Below are 18,931 nucleotides of genomic sequence, written 5' to 3' on the forward strand. Positions count from 1 at the left end.
AACTGTCTCCAGACCTTTGTTTAGGGATACAATAGATACATTTCTTTTTATTATTTCACAGGTCTGTGGAATTCTCAATTCTGATTGGAATCTCAGTATTCAGCAATTTTCTAATGATCTCCGTCGTCATGGCAATACCGTCAGTCAATCATCTAGGTAACATACATACACACATACATACATAAGAGTCAGTATATATATCTATCTATCATCTTCCTTGTGTGAGGGACCCCATCCTAAAATTTAAAAGCTAAGTAAGTGTAAAATATTATTTGGTTGCCTAGACCCAAGTTTGAAAACTCCTGCACCAGATGGTAGAAGACATAATGCATAGTACACCATTTGGGACACAACTCATGTTTCTCACATTACATTGCTGATTCATATTCTGATCACTATAGGTTACAACATTGTCGCCCCTTTTCAGTATAAGCAATCTTATTTCTATTTCCAAACCACCACACCATCATCATATATGCTGTTATTTACAAAGTGTTAAATTTAACTGGAAACTCTGTACCCTTGGGCTCAATTTCAAGACATTTCAGTCATCCTTTGTGAATACAAAACTGCTGCTGTTGTTACAAACTGAAGATAGATATATAGATATGTTGTTTAGGGATTGACAAGTGAATGAGTCCATAGAGAACTCTGCTTTCAAAACTTTTATTGCTTCTCTTAAGTTCTTCAAAGAAAAAATTTGCACACAAATGACTTTACTTACAAATAGCGCTATGACGAGATGCATGATGATGGGAGGATTTTTTAAAGCTTGGATAAAAAGTGGTTGAAAGGCCGATCTGAAATTGACATGCTCGTAACGTTCACGTCACGAAAACTGCATAATTTGAGAACTGTGACTGGCTCTGCTAAAAAACTTTTCAGCTATCCTCCCGATATAGATACAGAGTCTTCACACACACACACACACACACACACACACATACAGACCGAGGGAGCAACAGCGAGAGGATAAAGTGCAGAGTGTGAAAGCATCAGACTGGCTGACGCAGCAGAGAATCAGTGAGATGCTGTTTTCTTTAGAGATGACTGAACGGTGAAGGTTGGGTTCGGATGTTTAGGATGACTAGCAAAGCATATTTGAGATTAGAGTGTTCTAGAAGCTGCAAGTGGTACAGTATATCAAAGAAAATTCAAGTTTAAGAGTCCAGAGTGGTGGAGGAGGAGATGTCATCACAGAGCTCATCGAGAGTTAGGTGTCACTGAAATATTCTTATAAAAATAAAATCTCTTTCCGTCCCGTGATACATCACAAAATTGCTTTCTAACCCAAAATTGCATATAAAACCTACCTTTACAAAACATCCATTTGTTTAGATCTTATAAAATTATTCCAAAATATCTGAGACGACCATAAAAAGGGCTGCCATGCTGATGTCCATTTTTTTTTTTCAAAAAAATTACAAAAAGCCATTACATATAAATATGAATATGTACAACACAAGCCCTTGGGGATGTTCATTTCAAATAATTAAGTAACTTTATCTATGCCTAATGATAACCTCAAACTATTTCAGATTAAACGGCTCACACTGTGGAAGGAATTATTCACTGGAAACAGATGGATATTTATGCCACATTGTCTTTGCTAAAGCAGTTAAATAGCAAAATTAGCAGCTGCCAAAAACACCCCCTCACAAAGATATTATCAAAGAAACATTACAGATTCAATACAAGCCCTAACAACAGCACCTGTGGCATTTTCGGCAGAAAATCATTTTGGTTCATACCTCACTTTGAAAAAAATTAACTATTAAAAAATAATGTTGTAACATTTTTTTTTTCTCCACAAACTGAGGTTTGAGTCAAAATAATTCCTGCATGAATCAACAGCATGCCATGGATGATTTTAAGTTGTATTTAATAAATGACCTTGAAGATTGGTGTGAAGTGTCAGATGGAAACCAATATCTTTTATGGGGGCTGGTAAAGAAATGAAAAATTTTGAATGCTGAATAAATCTGGGCACCAATAATGACTGTCAACACCTTATATGTCCGGGGATCTAGAAGTCTATAATTGTAAAACACAAACTCAGAAATGATGCAAGTGGCATTATGGGCAAGTATTTAGGGGTTAAGGCACTCAAGTTTGGGATGTTGCACCAAATTGTAGTGGTGTAAGTTAATGCTTAGCCTTTCTTCACTGGTTCATCAGCAGACGATAATTTATAAATGTCCCCATTGGTGGTGAACTAGTGTTTCTGCATTGCATCATGTGAAAAGGAAATGACATTAATCCTTTGGTTCTCCATGGATCTTCTCAGAAGCCTTAGCAGGTACAGGTAGGTAACTGTGAGAATGTCAATCAATGGGTACCATCCTCCAACTTTTACTTTTCTTAAACCACTTTCTAGTACATGGGACCTTTGGGAAGAGGGCCCTTGGGATTGTACTCCACAGGCATACTCATACAGTCTGACGGGTGACAACGACCATCCTTGCCCTTCGTTCCAGATGGTCCCGGAGGTCCAGGAATACCGGGGATGCCTTGCTGACCAGAAGAACCTGGTGGTCCCATCTTACCGTAACCAGGAGGACCAGGAACACCTGAGAGGAACAGAAGGAAATTACAGTAGAATAAATACCACAAAGTTGGCAAAATTACTTTCACTTTAAAACTGGGTTTAAAAACTTGGAGTCAGACCTGGAGCACCCGGAGGGCCACTGTCTCCCATCTCTCCTACACCCTTATCTCCTTTCTCTCCCTTTACACCAGGGGCACCTGGGGACACATATGAAAACATCCATGTGGAAGACTGGGCAAATGGAACATCAGACTGCTGTAGGAAACATTAGCACATTAGTTCCTCTTACCGTGTGGACCCATGGGCCCTTGTCTTCCTTCGCGGCCAATCTGCCCAGGGCGGCCCGGTACCCCTGGGGGACCTGGCATGCCTGGATTTCCATCTTTCCCTGGGGGTCCTGGTCGACCTGGGGATGCAACCATCTCCACAGGCATCTGCATTCGGGACATGTAGTAGCCCATACGCTCTGCAGGAACAAATTAACTTAAAACCAACCTAAATAAATAATAATTATTAAAATTGTACCCTTGTCCCAACATTTTTTTTTTCTTTTACAAACTGATTTTAACGTGTATTTTAACTTGCATTTAATTTAACTCAGATTATTGCACTCGGATACTAAAGGGCCTTAAAGACTGATGTGAAATTATTTTTTTGGGGGGGGGGTGAATTAAATAATCTTAAGACTCTATCTCTGTGAAATAAACATCTAGAAATAAAGCTTGCTTCCAGATATGTCTGGTTACAAAAGTTCTCTCACCGTCAAAGATCTTTATGACCTGCTGCCTGATGAAGGACCTTAAGTCATCATAGTTTACAACAGCCTGGAAAAAATAGATACAATGTGAAGTTTAAATACTCATATATATCTACTATTCTGCAAAACATATCTTATCCATCATCCACTAAAAATAACTGGACGCGGATGACAACATAAGCCTAATTTATTTATAAATGTCCACTCTCATGTTAAAAAATATGGTGGATTAGGAAATTAAAAAACAAACAAATTGATTTTTAAAGTAGATACTGTTCAGTATGAAGCTAAAGGCGGCATTAACTGTTACTGTCAGTTAATAAACTCTTTCAGCCAGGCTGTGTACCACCAGTGAAAAAGCCTCACATCATTCCCTGGGTTTCCTGGTGGTCCGGGGGTACCAGCTGGTCCAGGTGAACCATTGCTTCCCCTCTCGCCACGGGGTCCGGCTGGTCCTATGATCCCTTCTGGTCCTTTGGAGCCAAAACCAAAGCCTCCTCCTGGTGGGCCGGGACGTCCGCGCTCTCCCGGGGGTCCCCTTTGCCCTCCAACTCCTGCTTCGCCCTGGATAGGATCAAAGGAGCAGCTGTGATTTACTACACAGGTGGTTCTAGGACAATGACCACAGGCTACTCAATGATCCCTGTAATAGCACCGCATAATGGGCTTTATATAGAAACTCATGCTCAGCACTATACAGTCCACAAAATAAAATCTTCAAGGTCCATCCCATCTACTTCTTTAATGATAAGGGTGACATGTATGAATGCAGTGAATGCTAAAGTTGTTGCTTATAATTTAATTCTGGTTTGCATTCAATTGTGATTTTCTACTTCCTGAAAAGCCCTCTGCTGGTTATGTATGTTTTTATAACTATTTTTGTAAATTAGCTATTGATTAATCAATACCGCTTAGTCAGGCTAGACTGCAGACGGGTGAGGGATAGCTTTAATGGCTTGTTTTGTAGCCTGTCTTTGCTTTGAAAACATTGGGGGAAAAAAATTGTGGATGTGACAATACAATATATTGCATATGCTATGGTTCTGTACGTATTGTACAACGTATTGTATTGTATGCCATGGTTCTATATCTTACAATTATAGTGAACAATGTATCTTACAATTGTAAGATTCTGTTCCCTTTCAGCTTCATTTTTATTCACATTTAATGAAAAATGCCATTGTTTCATTAAAAAGGTCCATATTACCCATGTAAACTAATTTACCATACTAAACTTATTTAACTGTTGTTAGCCCCATTTTAAAGGGAATATTGTCGGGATGAATGAATGAATGACAAATGAATGATGCATTTATATAGTGCTTTATTGTTTATTGCTGTACACCCAAAGCGCTTTACAATCATGTGGGGGGGTCTCTCCTCAACCACCACCAGTGTGCAGCATCCACTTGGATGATGCAACGGCAGCCACACTACAACGGCGCCAGTGCGCTCACCACACACCAGCTACAGGTGGAGAGGAGAGAGAGTCATAGAGCCAATCAAGTGTATGGGGATTATTAGAAGGCCATGATAGACAAGGGCCAGAAGAGGGAATTTGGCCAGGACACCGGGGTTACACCCCTACTCTTTACGAGAAGTGCCATGGGATTTTTAATGACCACAGAGAGTCAGGACCTCGGTTTAACGTCTCATCCGAAAGACGGGATTTGTGAAAGAATAACGCATAAATTCTGCAGAAACACTTCTGGATATTCAACATGTTTATTTTATTTTAATTTTGATTAAATTACCAAATCACACTGTATTGATGTAGCTGAGCGGTATTTTAGCATTATTACTATGCTATTATCGTATTTACTAATATTTTGAATTTGTATCTATTGTTTTTATTTTTATTTGTTTTATTATTTTATTAACGTTTCAGTAATTTTAGTTTTTTAATTACTTAATTGTATATTTTTTAAGTTTTAGAAAATGGCCTAAAACAAACAAATATTGGTTTCTTTCACTATGCATTTCACATCTACTTTTTTGTGGATATATATTTAGTTAATGCAGTTTATTGTTATGTTTACAGTTTACTTATATACATTACATTGTTGTCTAATTTTATTGGTTCAAATGTTAATTAATGCTAATAGTTGCATATTTAAAAAAAAAGACACTGCCCCCTAAATATCTTCAATGTAGATAGATACTTTTTGCTAACGGATTGTAAGGTAGGATAGTTTTAATACTTTACAGTTTCTAGTAGCATTCCCAACACTAATGTTGTACATGTAGCAGTCTATACAGAGCAAGTCACTTGTTTACACATTTAAGGGCTTCTGCTAATGGGTCGAGGGAAAAGCACTGCTCTCATCTCATTCACACCTAAACTTCAAAAGCCTGACAATGCTGTCCTGTCACAGTGACAGATAGAAGCTCCTCAATGGCTTTATTATGGAGCATAATGGTGTCACTATGTAAGCTGAGAGTGGTGTTCAAACAGGCTACTGTGGCAGATGAGGGAGGAAAAAACAAGAGTGAAGGCAAAGTGAGGTTAGACAACATGCTCTTGTGATTGCAGATGGAGCCACCTGACAAATTCATGAAACAAATGTAAGCACAAAAACGAACAGGATGTGTTGAGCACACATTGATGGGAGGGGAAAACTCTCTCTTATGCCTGAATAAGATGTATCCAAATGCATGTGAAAAGATGTCAGCATTCAATGGTGCAAAGACATTATAACAGAGATGTGAAAACAATGCATCTTACCTTCTGTCCCTGTGGACCAGATTCTCCTGGCAGGCCTGAGGCTCCCTGTGGTTACAAATAATTACAGGAGTGAAACTGGGACAAATAGTAGAAGTTTTGCAGTAATAATGGGCAAACACATTGCTGTATCAACCAGAATTTGGTCTTATTTTGATGATGAATGTTTCAATATAATAGCTTTAACCAAAATCAAATAAACACTTTTTCCGACCAAAGTGGAAACAGGTTCTTTGGAATTAAGGTTTAATCAAACAGATTTTGAAGTTGCATATTGAGCATAAAAGTTATATATAGGAGCCAATCAAAGGAGATACTTACATCTTTACCTGCTGCTCCATCACTTCCTGGTTCACCCTACAGAAAATAAAAAAACAGGGACAGAAAAAGGTTTAAAAGAATAATGTAATTAGATACTATAAATATTTATTTATATTAATATTATGGTAAACCAACTTTAGTTACTGACCATCAGCCCGGGATGTCCTGGGAGCCCTGGTGGGCCAGGTAATCCAGACTGTCCTCTCTCTCCTGCCTCACCTTTGTCTCCCTTAATGCCCTGGAAAAGAATGAGCAGATACAGTAAAGCATTCAAACAATTAAAAACATCTCTATGTGTTTTAGAAGACTTTTGCTCACCACTCCAGGTGGCCCAATTGGTCCCGGTGGCCCTGAAGATCCGGCAGCACCCTAAAAATGTCCAGTGGGAGTGTTAATTTAGTATCATATTCTCAATGGGGTTATCTGTACAATACCATTCAAAAAATTAGAGGTCAGTAAAATGTCTAATTTTAAAGAAATGAATAGTTTTATTCAGCAAGGATGCATTAAATTGAAAAAAAAGTTAAGTATAGACATTTACAATGTTACAGAATATTTATATTTCAAATAAATCATTTTAGTCATTTTTACTCTATTCATCAAAAATCCTGAAATAACAACTTTTTTTTTCCCCGACATTAATAATAGCAAGAATTGTTTCTTGAGCACCAAATCAGCATATTAGAATGATTTCTGAAGGGTCATGTGACACTGAATAATGACTGCTGAAAATTCAGCTTTGCCATCACAGAAATACATTACTTTTTAAAATATATTCAAATAGAAAACAGCTATTTTTAAATTGTAATACTACTTCACAATATTATTGTTCTCTTGATCAAATTAATTAATGCATACTTGGTGTGCATAAGAGACTTCTTTCAAAAAGATAACCCCCCCCCAAAAAAAATCTTACCAACTCCAAACTGTTGAATGGTAATGTATATGTACAAACTAAAGAAAAGTGGAGATTACAAGATTTAAAAAAAAATACTTACCATATGTCCTGGAGCTCCAGGTGGTCCTTGTGGTCCAGGAGGACCAGGATCACCCTGAAATGTACGTAAAAAATGTTTCACTTATCAAGACGAGTGTGTCAGATCACAATTTAAAGCACAATGCAAGTATGAGTTCTCAGCAAGGAAAACCATATAATATTATATTATAGACTAAGTGTTAACTGTCTTCCTACTAGAAGAGAATATTTCTGAACATATTAGATATTGTAAACATAAGTATGTCTCTTTATCTCCACTCTGTTTATAGAACAGGCTTGGCAGAAAAAAAGAGCCAACTCTATCTCTACCCTTGAGTATTGAGGTTTGTTACTGCCACAGTAAATTGACAACACACATTAGATATGTACAATGGGATCATGCTCTTGCAATACGTTAGCAAAGCATTTGCATCTGTTTGCTTACTTAAAGTATGTTACTGGTATAAGGGTGCAGAAACCTATTGTCAAAGCATTCTTTCATTATCTGAAATCTATAGAGCTTACCTCTAGACCAGACCTTCCCGCTGCTCCAGCAGGTCCCTGAGGTCCTCTTTCTCCCTACAGATACCAATGAAGAGTGGGTGATGTAGATTTAAAGACAAAGAGATATGTAAAAATACAGACTGTTGTGTGTAATTTCTGCATCATTGGAAGCACCAAATGGATTTGCAAAAATAATGATTGTTTCCAAAAAGTTTTCCCATTGTTTGAGACAGCAAATTGTCTTGTTCCAAACTTACACCACAGACCGAGCTCAAAGTTTGCATGTAGAGCAATTCAGACACACAGAACAATGTGAAAATGCAATGTTACTTTTGTAGTTGTCTTTGCTCATTAAGAGAAAGTATTTGAACATCAAAAACATTACAGGCATCAGCTTTAAATACAGGATCAATGGAAATAGTCATTTTTTATTCATTTATGCACTACACATTTCAAATAGAAATAATGACAAGGCTATGAAACTCAGCCACGTACTTTCATTCCTGGGAGACCCGTGTGTCCTTTGATGCCCTTGAAACCCTGGAATGAGAAACAGTTATACAAGTAAGCCTTTTCCAATCAGAGAAAAGTCAAGTCAAGCTCCTCCTTGGAGATGCCTAATTAAAGTTGACTTTGTTCTTTGTTTCAGTCTTTGTTCCAACTGTTGATTTTGGTATTCATGTGTCACTGATAAACTCTACAAAGAACTTGGAAAGTGAAAACGAAGAGAGAAAATACGGCACGGTTAATACCGGCATTCCCCTGGGTCCAGCAGGGCCAGGCGCTCCTGGTTCACCCTGTTTAATTGTGAGAATAAAACAAAGTTAGAAATAGCAAAAACTGAGAATAAGATAGAAATGGAGATACACATATATACACATTATATATATACACACACACACACACACACACACACACACACACATATATATATATATATATATATATATATATATATATATATATATATATACACACATACATATTTGTAATAATATAATATAATATGTGTGGTTATAGCATTTTTATCTTTTCTGACCCTTAAACCTGATTTTCCATCTTTGCCATCAAGTCCTTCCATTCCAGGTGGTCCCTTTAAACAAAGACAAAATACAAAACAATATGATTACTTTGTGAAAGTTTTAATTGTGTACAGACACTAGATAGGCTGAATGTTTGCTATAAAAGGTGTCTATCCAGAGGATTCTGAGACTCACATGCATGCCTGGGGACCCGGGAGATCCTGGGGGACCTGTGGGTCCCTGTGGGCCCTGAACTCCAGCACCACCCTAAGGGAGTAGATAAAGTAAGGGTAAGTGCATGACAGAGAAGCATCTAAAATCCAAAAGTCATGCCATTTTATGACTAAAGCATGGTATGTCATAGTGCTTCTTTGTGAAAGTGACCATAAGTGATAATGCATTTGAATGCAAATGATGAGTCGTTTATCAAATCTCATTGCTCATGTAAGGATTTATTTCCAGCATGAGCGAGGAATGTCACTATATTGTATAATTTCATTTATCAATGCATGTTAAGGCATTGCTGTCACTTGCCTTCTCAGCTTGTGGTCCCGGAGGGCCCGGAGGACCTCCTTTACCTGGGAAACCTGGAGGACCCTGGAGACATGAAGGCAACAGTAAGACATCTGGCTTGTCTCATTAGCATATTCAGAGAAATGAGGCTTATTTCAGAATTAAAGTCAAAATTAATTGCATTTTGGAATCCATTTCACATCTATAATGTGATTTTTTTTTTGTTTGTTTTTTTTAGCTTGAAACAGTAGGGGAAGTTGTTACTGAAAGATGACTGATAATGACTGAAGTCCCACCGGTTGTCCTGGGAATCCTTGGGATCCTTGGAAGCCCTGTAAATAAAAGACGCAATAACTGTTATTATGCGCACTGCAAATTGTAATCACAACAACAAAAATGAAGATGTTTCACCTGGGAATTTATTGAGTAAATACACAATGTTATAAATATTTATTTTCCAGGGGAAAAAAACAGGTATATGTTTAGCACACTTCTTAGATCTTGGGCTTGTAAATTTGAAGACGCAAACAGAACATCTTGCTCTACATAGTGTAATATCAAAGAATAAGGTATCATGAGAATGTGATATCAAGACATATGACATATATAGAAACATAGAAACATAAGAGAACAATTGCTGTCAATATATCAGTAACATGCTTTCATACCTGATCTCCCTTTGGTCCCACGGGTCCCGCTGTTCCAGCTTCCCCTTTGGGACCCTGCCAGTAAAGCAAACATATGTTTTTTAACAACACAAACTCTCACAGTTTTTGAAAACAATGTTGAATCTTTGTTAGAAATACAATCAAAGGAAAGAACAAAAAGATTTTCACAATGAATCTACAAAACGTTTGAAGCTTGTTTGTTTGATCTAAGAGTTATCACTCACAAAGAGAATACAAAAGGGAATCTGGCTTCTAACATATATACTGTGCATGATTATCAGCCATCCAAGATAAGCATAAGGGTTTGTTTTGAAAACCCCAATGATAAAAGTAGTGAAGTGCAGTTGAGGGTCATGACTTCAGGTAAAAGTCTATATATGTGAAGGAGAATAAATAAAGGCATTAAAACTGGATGTTTACTCACTGTAGGGCCGACTGGTCCTTGATAACCTGGAGATCCCGGTGGACCCTATATAAAAACAGTACAAAGTTTCAAAAACTACATCCCCATTCAAAAGTTTGGAGTCAGTAAGATTTGTTTAAAGAATACTTTTATTCAGCGAGGACACTTTTACTACTTTAATTCAGCAAATTGATAAAAATGACACTTTTATTTTGTTAAAAAGACCTCTATTTGAAATAAATGCTGTTCTTTTGAAAATCCAGCTTTGCCATTACAGGCAAAAAAATAAATAACGGTTTTCTATTTTAATATATTTTATTTGTTGTATTCTTTCACAAAATAACTGTTTTTACTGTATTTTGATCAAATGACAAAATTACTGACATAAAATAGTCAGATCCCATTAAAAATGGATGATCTGGATACTGGAAGATTAACATTGTTTAAAGAGGGCATTCTTACCGAATCTCCTTTCTGCCCAGCAGTTCCTGTACTGCCACGCTCTCCTTTAAGGCCCTGGAAAAAAAAAAAAGAGGCATAATGATTTTAACCCACCAATCAAACATTTAGCACAAAACCTTCATTTATGATTTTTTTTCCTGCATCTGGTCAATTGGGCAAAATGTTACTACCACTTACAGGAAGTCCAGGAGGTCCCACGGTTCCAGGATAGCCAGGATTTCCTGGTGGACCCTTTGTGAAAATAATAAAATTACCTCAATAATATAACAAACTGTCATGGGCTCCTTTTTAGTATATTCTTGAGTTACTCACCTGTTCACCTTTCTGTCCTGGAAGTCCATCTGTCCCTCGTTGACCTTGTTGACCCTATGATTAAAAAAGGCATTAGCGACACAGCCAGCAAAAATGCAAATAAAAGCATTTTATATATATTTGCCATATGCAAAAAAAAAAAAAACTATATTAAATTATGCAATTTCTTGTTGGAGTTTTTACAGCCTTCCATTTCACATCATTGTGATCTTAACAGCAAAACAAAACAGTTAATACACCTGCCAAAGCCTGGCATTTATTTTCTAAGCAAAGGCTGAAAGTAAGGGAATGAATTAATGAATCCTTCTTTCCTGCCATCTGTATTCCAGGAACAGACAAATGATGCAGAGTTATTGTTTTTATCGTTACTAAGTAAATTTGCACCCTGTGGGAAGAAAACATATATATATATATATATATATATTTTGTGTGAGGATTTTTCAGCAAGGTCAAGGACAAATGGATTTCAACATCATAAAGACTTTCCCTTAAGAAAAATAAAACTGCATAAATAATAATAATGAATTTAAGAGTTGCCGGCAGCAGGTTTAAAAGTCTCAGATTTGCTTCTTGCGTGTTATATAATTAAATGCATTTCCATGTCCAGCAGGTGTATTTGATCTTACTGGTTTAACTTTAATTTAATTTAAGAATGATTAATGAAAGTAGTCCGTTCTAAACTCTCATCACTGGTCGAGCCGGACTTCGACATGTCGGACCACTTCAACAAAAATAGTTGTGAAATTGTCACAGAGCCAGTGTTTAGACTCTTCAGGAACTTAATAATAGCTCACTTACAGTTGTCTCTGCACATTAAACGTAAATAGAGGAGAGAGTATTTGGCTTCATCTTTAAATAATAAGAAAAAAGTATCGCTCCACTTGCTGTCTCCTTTGCCAATGTCCTTCTGATATTTTCCTGAATCTTGCTGACTGCACAGTCTCCTCAGCGGTTCAGTTATATATCGTTCTATTAGAGGGTCAATTCCACAGAAAATTTCAATTTGGAAAACATTGGCCTACTGTAAATCTTTATTTTCGGTTTTCCATGCTAATAGGAAAAGAAAAAAAAAACTGCACACAATCTCCACCACTGAGTTTGTTGTTTCAAACAGATTCGATTGAAGTAAATTAAAGAAAGTCAGATAAAGCTCACAAAGCTGGACAACATTAAAATAAAACTGACTCAATTCATCAGTAAGCCCCAACCTCTGTTAAACATGTCATTCAAGATGCTGCAAAATAACCTGTCAGCAGCACATACACAATGGCTATGGAGAGATAATTGAACAAGCACCACAACAGTACGGTTTTATTTCTCTGGCATGGCTCTCTTTGTGGCGTACGAGAGAGGATGTGCTGGTTTTCTGAAGTAATTAAACATCTACGTTGTTAGTCTGAGCTGATCGTGAGTTGGCATGCTTTGACTTACAGACAGTCCAGGAGGCCCTTGAGGACCAGGGAAACCAATATTGCCCTATAAAAGAATGATAATAAGAGAGCAACAGTTAGAAATATATTCCTTTATAATGGACAAAAACAAGAAACAAACAAACAAACGCAATCCTGTTACACATGCATCCCAACATTCCTCTTCATTTCTCATAGTCATGCAGCCTGTTTTACTTAGTTCTGAATATTTGGTATTAGTAAAGTGCTGAGAAACTGTACTACTCAACAGAATTGAACACAGAAAACTATTTGTGTGGTCCACTGCACAAGTGGGTCACGATCAACGTTCAATGGGTTTCAGTAAGTCTGTTGCTTTTTGTTTTCAGAGTAGTAACTGATACAAATATGCTATTGAGGGTTGAGGTTATCGACCTGAAATCCTTTGTACTTGATATTCTAGAAATCAAAAAGCATGAATTTCTTTACAAAAAATAAAAAAAGAATCCTCCCCAGCCAGTGCACACAAATTTAAATGGGCACAAAGTCTTAACTCTCATTTCCATGTTGAAATTAGGTTAGATGCAGGTTTGGGACTATTTCGCAAAGCATTATGCAATTCTGAGCCAAAACAGTAGGGGCCTCTCTAACCTCACAGCAAAGAGTAATTCTTCCTTATTGGTCCATTCTAACTGAAAACACTGAACCTAAAAGAAATTAGATTGTGCAAACAAACAATGCATTGTGGGATAAAATGCTAGTGACTAAATTAGGTCATGCAGAACAGTTCACTGTTTGCTGTACTTCTGAAAGAAGTGCTCAGCATTGGATTGTCTCTATATGATAGAATGTACTCTCAAAGACATCTGGGGTCACTTTGTCTCAGTTTCTAAGAAAAGAAGGCTAAAAAGGCAATCCTGCCAGAAATGACCTTTTAGGAGACAATCTGGAGCATAACATGCAAAGCAACGTAGAAACGTACCGGGGTTCCAGGAAGACCAGAAGGTCCTCGCTCACCTCTAGGACCCTACAATGAATAGAGACAAGGATAATGTTATATAGCATTATAACTGGGGCTATATAATAATCATTATGTGTATGTGTAAGTATATATATATATATATATATATATATATATATATATGTGTGTGTGTGTGTGTGTTAATATTTATTTATAGCAGTTCAATGAACAGCTAATATGGTGTTATAATATTGTTTGTTTTTGCTCAATTTTGCCGACCTAATTAGATTCAAACAAAGCCGCAAAAAAACAGTTGTGATTTCTGGGTGAAAATCCCAGCTGTTTCATTACTGGATAAATCCATGGTTTTGAACGAATCGAGTGAACCAATGATTTAGTGACTCATTCATAAGGACCGTAACTTGCTTCATTTCTGAACAAATCAGCTACTTCAATATTAATTTCTAAACCCATTTAAAACCCATTAATTTCATAGCATCATTTATGCAGTTCTAATTGCAGTATAAATGCATTCACACCACCTCTAAAGAGTCTGTGTAAATATACCTAAATACCACTTCAGATGTAGAAAACAATGCTATGGCCACATTGCATCTATATGTGGAGCAATTTCTACGTTGAATCAAAATGTTTGTTTTGATTCTGTTTTTAAATAAATAGTAGCTGACGACAATGACTAAGACCAGGCAGACGTCTCTGCCAACCGGTCGCATCAGCAGTGGACTGAAATAACGTGAAGGCGGTGTGAAGTAATCCTATTATGCCTAGCGCCCACCTACTTGTCTTCCAGCAAATCAGTTAGGACAACTGGACAAACGTTACATCACATAATTAATATTCATGAGGCAAGATGATAAGGTTTTATAAACATGCCCACCACCTTTTCAGATTATTCTTAAGCCTGTGATAACACAAATCTGGGATAGAACTGAGGGTAGAATAATGGAAATTGAGTGTGCTATATTTACTGTATATTGCTTATAATATTTAAGTATTGTGTTGTTAGCTTTGCAACAGTTAGGATGCAGCAGAGCTCTTGTATCCTCTCTAATAGGCACTGGTAGTAATGAAACTCAGCAAGGTCTCTCACCGGCTCTCCTTTGACCCCTGGGGTCCCTGGGTATCCAGGCATCCCTGGTGCACCAACGCACTGACCACTGTTACTCGTCTAAAAACATTGAGCAGACATGAAGGGTTGCAATCAGGAAATGCTTATGACAATATGAAGAGAAACACAAATAATACAATTTTCAATACCATGACAGTAGCTCCCCTAGTGAAAAATATATACTAAAATGTATCTGAAATTCATTTATTTTGTGCTAAGCGCAATACGAACATATTTACATATTTATATGCTTAATAAAAATACCCTGGCTGCAACTGTACTTTTAGTATACTAAACTGGTATAAATAAAGTCTGTTGAAATGAAAATGCTTAATGCACTTAAATTGTGCGGAAGTAGTGCTGAAGTCCAACTAAAGATATCCTGAAGTATATTTGATTGTGCTAAACTGGAAGTATACTTCAGGTACACTTTAAATATCTCGCATCTAAAGACTGAAGACTGCATACAGAGCTCATACAATCCTTATTAACTATTTAACATTACGAGTAGCTTGTAACTTGGGAAGCTTCCCTATCACTGTTTAATGTGAGGGTAAAAGGAGCATTAACCAATCGGTCCACAAACTTACAGGCACATTTGGTGTTTCTTCCCTCTGCAGCTTCTCTAGACACTGTAAAGTTGATCATAGAGATTTAGTAGGTTTAGTACTATATGTTCTAGCATGCACAAAACTATTACAGAAATCAAACAGCATGCCAAACAGAAAGCATAAAACAAGTGAACAAATCAATGTTATCAACACAAACCCACACCTTGTCTAATACCAATCATATCATCCATCATTCATCATCCCGCTCACCCGTTCGCATCCTTCTGAGGGTACAACCCCAGGCTTGCCCTGATCTCCCTTCTCGCCCTTAGCGCCAACCACGCCGGGTACACCTGGTAGGCCCGTGGAGCAATCGACACAACCCTCCTACATTGAAGCATACACATGACACAAAGGGTTTCAAAGACAAAACACTAGGGTTGGCAAAATAAGTGATTTTAGAACCAACTCTGATCAGATATATTCTTCTGCTCAAACAGCACACATTTATCATTGGTGGCAAGTCGTGGCCTAATGGTTAGAGTCGGACATGTAATCCAAAGGTTGTGGGTTCGAGTATCGGGCTGGCAGGGATTGTAGGTGGGGGGAATGAATCTCCAGGGCTCTCTCCACCCTCAATACCACGACTGAGATGCCCTTGAGCAAGGCACCGAACCCCAACTGCTCCCCGGGCACTGCAGTATAAATGGCTGCCCACTGCTCCGGGTGTGTGTTCACGGTGTGTGTGTGCACTTTGGATGGGTTAAATGCAGAGCACGAATTCTGAGTATGGATTACCATACTTGGCCGTATGTCACGTCAAGAAAGATTATGAAAAGATAAAAAATTACACTAAGTGTCTAATATTTATGCATACATCTGATAAACACCTAATCAAACTTTGAAACATCTTAAGTGCACCTGCCAAATGTCTTTTAAATGTATTTTTCAACATCAAACATCATAAAATGTTTTAAAACTTATAATGCTCTAAAACTAATAATGCTCTAAAATAATTGATTAGTTCAAACTAATTTATGGCACAAATATAATCGAATTATGCTGCAAAGGATGCAATATTAAATTAGCATCGAGATAAATAGAGTAAAGAAGCTAATTTTGTTCCTTTACATAAATACACTTTTGTTCAAACATTTGGGAACAGTAAGAATTTTAAAAATATATTTTTATTTAGCATAAACTTAGCAAAAAAAAATTTATTTAGCAAGGATACATTATGGTTTCCACAAAAATATCAAGCAGCACAACTGGTATCACTGATAATAATAAATGCTACACCAAATTAATATATTTGAATGATTTCTGAAGCATCATGTGACACTTCAGACTGGAGTAATGGCTGCCGAAAACGCCGCTTTGGAGTAAATTATGTTTTAAAATTATATATAAAGGGATAGTTCACCCAAAAATGAAAATTTGATGTTTATCTGCTTACCCCAAGGGCATCCAAGATGTAGGTGATTTTGTTTCTTCAGTAGAACACAAACAAAGACTTTTAACTCAAACCGTTGCAGTCTGTGAGTCACATAATGTCAGTCAATGACACTCATGGCTTTGAGAGAAAAAAAATATACACAGACAAAACCAAATTAAACGCTGCGGCTCGTGACGATACATTGAGGTCTTTAGACACGAAACACAAATGGACCATTGACACTCCTAACTGAGATTGTAGATTGTAGTGTCCATGGTCCATTTGAGAGATAGGTGGCGGTAATGCACTTATATGTCTACGATCTGCCGTAAAGCAAGAAGAAGAAGAAGAAGACGTGTCATGCGCCAACTGTTGTGTGAACGAGTTCAAGACAGCTGGACCGGGCAGCGGATCAGAGGTAAAAAAACGGTATAAATACTGTTCAGTTTCTTGCACAGACCGATTGTTTCGTGTCTAAAGACCTCAATGTATCGTCATGAGCCGCAGGGTTTAATTTGGTTTTGTCTGTGTATTTTTTTCTCTGAAAGCCGTGAGTCCCATTGACTGACATTATATGACTGACAGACTGCAATGGATTGAGCAGAAACAAAGTCACCTACATTTTGGATAGCCTTGGGGTAAGCAGATAGACATCAAATTTTCATGTTTGGGTGAACTATCCCTTTAAATAAAAAAAATGTTGTTTTTAAATGTAATATTTCAAAATATGCAGTTTTACTGTATTTTTGATCAAATAAATGAAACCTTGATAAGCATAGGAACATTCTTGTCAATCCCAAACATCTGAATGGCAGTTTGAATAAATAAATAAATTTTTATTAGCTTCGCTATGAATCATAATCTATATATATATACATTAATATGGTTGAATACATATGAAATATGTCAGTTACTGGATTTTATGCAATATGCAACAGGGGTTTCCTGCTTCATCTCGCTATCCACCATAGGGTTCTTGGCCTCAAAAAGGTTGAAGACCCCTGCACTAAAAATTTCCATCTTCCAAATGAAAATGCATGCATTGCATAGATGTCTTGCTGTCGTATGTGCACAATATAGGCGGCAGAATAGAAAAATGAACATTTATTCACACCACACCAACAATGCTAATGCGTAAGTTTCTGTACACATTATATTACCAGATAATACCAGTGTTTCCTTGCATATGCATACTAATAATGTCAAAGAGAGAGAGAGAGAGAGAGAGAGAGAGAGAGAGATACGTTGAACGCATGCAGTTAATACAGATACATTGCTTACCTTGTCTGTGGAAGCTGAATCCTGAGGCAGAAAAACGGGAGGCTGCAAGATGGAGGAGACAGTCAGACATGGCGACTGTATCAAAAACGCCTTTTCACTTCACAACAACTTAATTGATGTGTGATTATTATCAGAAGTTCAGAAGAAAGTGACTATGGTGAGACCAAGGCAATGCAGTACACTAAAACTTATTTTAAAAAGCATTGCTTTAAAAGTACAGTTATGATCTCATTATGTCATTAATAACAAAAATCTCATTTTAATAATGGAACTATTTTGCATGAAATTATTCAGAAAAAAACATCACCAGAATTTAACATGATGAATTATTTCACATTATGCTACAATTATTTATTATGCTATCATTTCAAAACAGTTTACTGACTAATTGCATCCATAAACATGTAAATGAAAATATAATGAATTATGGTTAAACATATTGTGCTAGCTGGCCATTTACAGCATGGATAAGAAATTACTTTCACATCCTACCTTAAAAAGCTTTAGTTTCAGAGCACAAAAGACTTTCAGAAGGACAAAAACAAAAACTCACAATGTGACATGGAACCCTATATGTGGAGTATGTAACAAATCCACAGACTATTTTAAAACATTTTTAAAAATTCAACTCAAATTCCACTTCAACTCAAACCAATATATTTTATATGCGCTTGGCCCTTTTTGTACAGAGGACTGAAATATTACTCTAACTACAGTGAAACCAGAGAACTTGACCGAATATGAGAGCGGCTCTCAGATGCTCTTAAAGGTAGATACTGATGTGCTTCAAGCACGTCATCTCCTCTCACTACTGGCTGGTTTGGGCTCTCCACATCTCAGTAAAGTGGCTTCATTCCACCTTATGCCATCCAATTAATCTACTGTAATTACGGTTTTAATATGGAAATTGGTCACCGTTTGCACTTTTAGTTTTTTAAAAGAACCCTTTGAATTTCTAATGTTATTCGTTAATCTTAT

General features: G+C 36.9%; 1 protein-coding gene across 3 annotated transcripts in view; it reads right to left on the minus strand.

The window, feature by feature from the left end:
- Positions 1–22: 22 nt before the first annotated feature.
- Positions 23–18,931, minus strand: part of col16a1 (collagen, type XVI, alpha 1) — a 78,252-nt gene continuing 59,343 nt past the window's right edge. For all 3 annotated transcript variants that reach the window (XM_079441322.1, XM_079441320.1, XM_079441321.1), the window contains 28 exons: positions 17,954–17,995; positions 15,508–15,624; positions 15,277–15,318; positions 14,669–14,746; positions 13,579–13,623; positions 12,640–12,684; positions 11,209–11,262; positions 11,074–11,127; positions 10,897–10,950; positions 10,456–10,500; positions 10,032–10,085; positions 9,660–9,695; positions 9,385–9,447; positions 9,046–9,117; positions 8,868–8,921; positions 8,581–8,625; positions 8,324–8,368; positions 7,850–7,903; positions 7,347–7,400; positions 6,667–6,717; positions 6,497–6,586; positions 6,349–6,384; positions 6,031–6,075; positions 3,672–3,869; positions 3,309–3,372; positions 2,838–3,014; positions 2,668–2,745; positions 23–2,570 (listed from right to left, as the gene is read on the minus strand). In XM_079441322.1, the coding sequence (XP_079297448.1) occupies positions 2,374–2,570; positions 2,668–2,745; positions 2,838–3,014; positions 3,309–3,372; positions 3,672–3,869; positions 6,031–6,075; positions 6,349–6,384; positions 6,497–6,586; positions 6,667–6,717; positions 7,347–7,400; positions 7,850–7,903; positions 8,324–8,368; positions 8,581–8,625; positions 8,868–8,921; positions 9,046–9,117; positions 9,385–9,447; positions 9,660–9,695; positions 10,032–10,085; positions 10,456–10,500; positions 10,897–10,950; positions 11,074–11,127; positions 11,209–11,262; positions 12,640–12,684; positions 13,579–13,623; positions 14,669–14,746; positions 15,277–15,318; positions 15,508–15,624; positions 17,954–17,995 (1,989 nt within the window). In that variant the 3' untranslated portion in view covers positions 23–2,373. The remainder of the gene's footprint in view (positions 2,571–2,667; positions 2,746–2,837; positions 3,015–3,308; positions 3,373–3,671; positions 3,870–6,030; positions 6,076–6,348; positions 6,385–6,496; positions 6,587–6,666; positions 6,718–7,346; positions 7,401–7,849; positions 7,904–8,323; positions 8,369–8,580; positions 8,626–8,867; positions 8,922–9,045; positions 9,118–9,384; positions 9,448–9,659; positions 9,696–10,031; positions 10,086–10,455; positions 10,501–10,896; positions 10,951–11,073; positions 11,128–11,208; positions 11,263–12,639; positions 12,685–13,578; positions 13,624–14,668; positions 14,747–15,276; positions 15,319–15,507; positions 15,625–17,953; positions 17,996–18,931) is intronic.

Source organism: Barbus barbus, assembly GCF_936440315.1.
Source record: "Barbus barbus genome assembly, chromosome: 19".
In the NCBI taxonomy this organism is placed as follows: domain Eukaryota; kingdom Metazoa; phylum Chordata; class Actinopteri; order Cypriniformes; family Cyprinidae; genus Barbus; species Barbus barbus.